Raw genomic sequence first — 2,756 nt, 5'->3', positions numbered from 1 at the left:
AAAAAGTAAGGTGTTGTCCAAATCCATTTTATCTAAAAACCTTTCCTCATATAATTTTACTCACCAAACATATTAACAGTCTGTTTAATGTTTTTCCGCAAACTAAAATATGTTTTAAATAATACGGATTTGGGCAAAATTTGTCTGCATTCTCTCCTATACAAACAGTAAAATTGTTACTAAATACATTCTCTTCATGTATTTGCACGAGGGAAGGGTTTAGACAATCTTTTTTGTTGACGATTTGACGGAATGTTGAAAAATAAATAGCTAAATTGCCTAGCTCATTGATTTAAAATTGCTATTTTTTATTAGTAAATGATTCTCAATCAACTCTTTTTTTTACATCTGAAATATTAATTCCAACAGGTATCATCTCTTGAACGAATGGAAAAAGTTAATCAGACCTCGGTGATGGAGTTCATCCTTCTTGGTCTGACAGATGACCCTAATCTTCAAATCCTGCTATTCATTCTCTTCCTCCTAATTTATGCCATTACTTTAGTAGGCAATATTGGAATCATGTCATTGATAGTTGTGGAATCCCGTCTTCACACACCCATGTACTTTCTTCTAAGCAATTTGTCTTTATCAGATTTTTGCTACTCCTCAGTTATTACCCCTAAAATGTTGCTGGACTTCCTGTCTACTAAAAAGTCCATCTCTTTTGTTGGATGTGCTGCACAGACCTATTTCTTTGCTGTGTTTGCGAGCATGGAGTGTTATCTTCTGTCGGCAATGGCATATGACCGCTATGCTGCAATTTGCTACCCTCTACTTTACCACCTTATTATCAACAGAAGCATATGCACACAGCTGGTCGCTGCAGCCTATACAGGTGGCTTCCTTACTGCAGCCGTGCATACTGGATGCACCTTTCATGCCTCCTTTTGTGGTCCTAACGTGATTGACCACTTCTACTGTGATATACTGCCGCTGATGAAGCTTTCCTGCTCTGAAACATTCACCAGACAGACTGTCATTTTTGCTGTGGTTTTCTTCCTTGGCTTTGCCTCACTTATCATCACTGCAACATCATATATTTTTATCCTATCTGCCATACTTCAAATCCCCTCAACCACCGGTAGGCGCAAGGCATTCTCAACATGTGGTTCCCACCTGACTGCAGTCTCCTTATTTTATGGCACTGTTTTATTCATGTATATGAGACTACCTTCTAGTGACTCGGTAACACAAGACAAAATAGTGTCAGTGTGCTATACAATTATCATACCTATGTTGAACCCCCTTATCTACAGTCTGAGGAACAAAGAAGTGAAGGGCGCTATATTGGCAATTATCAGCAGGAAAAGGTTTCAAGATTATTGAGCCAATATGTATTGCTTTTTACTGTTTTCCGCGGCAAAAAGAGCATCATCAATGTTGTCAGGTAGTTGTTTTCCTTAAATGAATGATATAACGAGATGAACTTCAACCAGAATCTCTGTGCATGATCAATGTTCAGTATTTACATCTGTACACAAGTGGTAGGGCAGGATGGGAAATTAAAAGATGGGGATTGATACATCAGACCGCTCCAGAGCTCCAACAAGGGAAAGGATGTCCTTCATAGCAGTCTTGAAGCCTATAGTAGTTAGTATGGACATACATTCACGTGACGGTGACTGTATGTGGTAGTAGAGTGACGGAGTGTAAGTGTGATGCAGCAAAAGCTAGGTAGGTAACATAGAGGTTGAGAAGAGCTTGAGAACCCAGGTTGCGCGGTGATGCACAGCAAGATATGGAGTTAGGTAGATAGAATGGCGCCAGACCTCGGATAGATTTATAAACAAGAAACAATTGATGGAGGGAGCAATTGTTCATGGATAGCCATGCATAGTGGCATGCAGAAATGGATGAGGATCACGGGAGACTGACAAGTATGTGGGTAGCAAAGCCAAGAACCATGCTGAGTGGTGTAAATGTGTAGAGATGGGCGCCAAGAGGTGACTGGAGCAGTAATCCACAGCAAAATACGAGCTTTAGTGGAGTGAAAAGTGGGATGGGGCAGATTTATGGGATCAGCGGAGGTAATGAACTGTTATACATTCAGATTCCTATGAAAGAGAACTTCCAGGTTTGAAGCCATGGCACATCGAGTGATGGAGCCAGGCTGAAGGATAGAGTAATGCAGTGAGGTTTGAGACGCAAGAAAGTAGATAACCTCACTTTTGGATGAGCTATGTATGCATCAGTCAACAAAACAGAGATGTCCATCTCCTTCAACCAGATCTAGAAGCTAAATCAGACTATGATTCATATTTTTGTATTTACAACAGTGACTTATCATAATATTGCCTTGAGTCTGAGGGCCTCATCACGACTTGGGCGGTAACGCCGGTGCTATTAGTGCCGGCGCTATCTGGCCTACTGCCGAACCCCCCGGCGCTAATAGCACCGGATCACGAGTTTGGCGGTAATGGTATTCCCCATTGAGCCCATTCGGGAATCTCCCATTCCCCATTGGGCTCAATGGGTAAAGTTCGCGCTCATACCGCCGGCGAATTTTCGGCAGATTTCCCCCAGCTCAGAGCTGGGGCGAAATCCGCCGAAGCCCTGATTTGGCGGACCCTTAAATCCGGTGGTAATAGCGCTACCGCTGGATTTAAGGGTTACCGCCAAAGTCGTGATGAGGCCCTAGTCTTGAATCGTACAGTCCCCATCAGCGTGCAGTGACATGAGGGAACAAGCACATTAACTGGGAGTGCATTTGAGAATGTAAATGAAGCCCCGAAAACAGGATCACAGTAGCCACA

General features: G+C 42.5%; 1 protein-coding gene across 1 annotated transcript; it reads left to right on the top strand.

The window, feature by feature from the left end:
- The first annotated feature begins 384 nt into the window (after nucleotides 1–384).
- Nucleotides 385–1,329, top strand: LOC138514606 (olfactory receptor 5AP2-like). Its single transcript, XM_069630057.1, has one exon. It carries the CDS (start codon nucleotides 388–390, stop codon nucleotides 1,327–1,329), a length of 942 nt encoding a protein of 313 aa, XP_069486158.1. The 5' UTR covers nucleotides 385–387.
- Nucleotides 1,330–2,756: the final 1,427 nt, after the last annotated feature.

The sequence above is a fragment of the Ambystoma mexicanum genome, chromosome 12 (genome assembly GCF_040938575.1).
Source record: "Ambystoma mexicanum isolate Mex_15411 chromosome 12, UKY_AmexF1_1, whole genome shotgun sequence".
Classification (NCBI taxonomy): domain Eukaryota; kingdom Metazoa; phylum Chordata; class Amphibia; order Caudata; family Ambystomatidae; genus Ambystoma; species Ambystoma mexicanum.
Note: the sequence above shows the minus strand (reverse complement) of the source record. Positions and strands in the feature narration are given on the sequence as shown.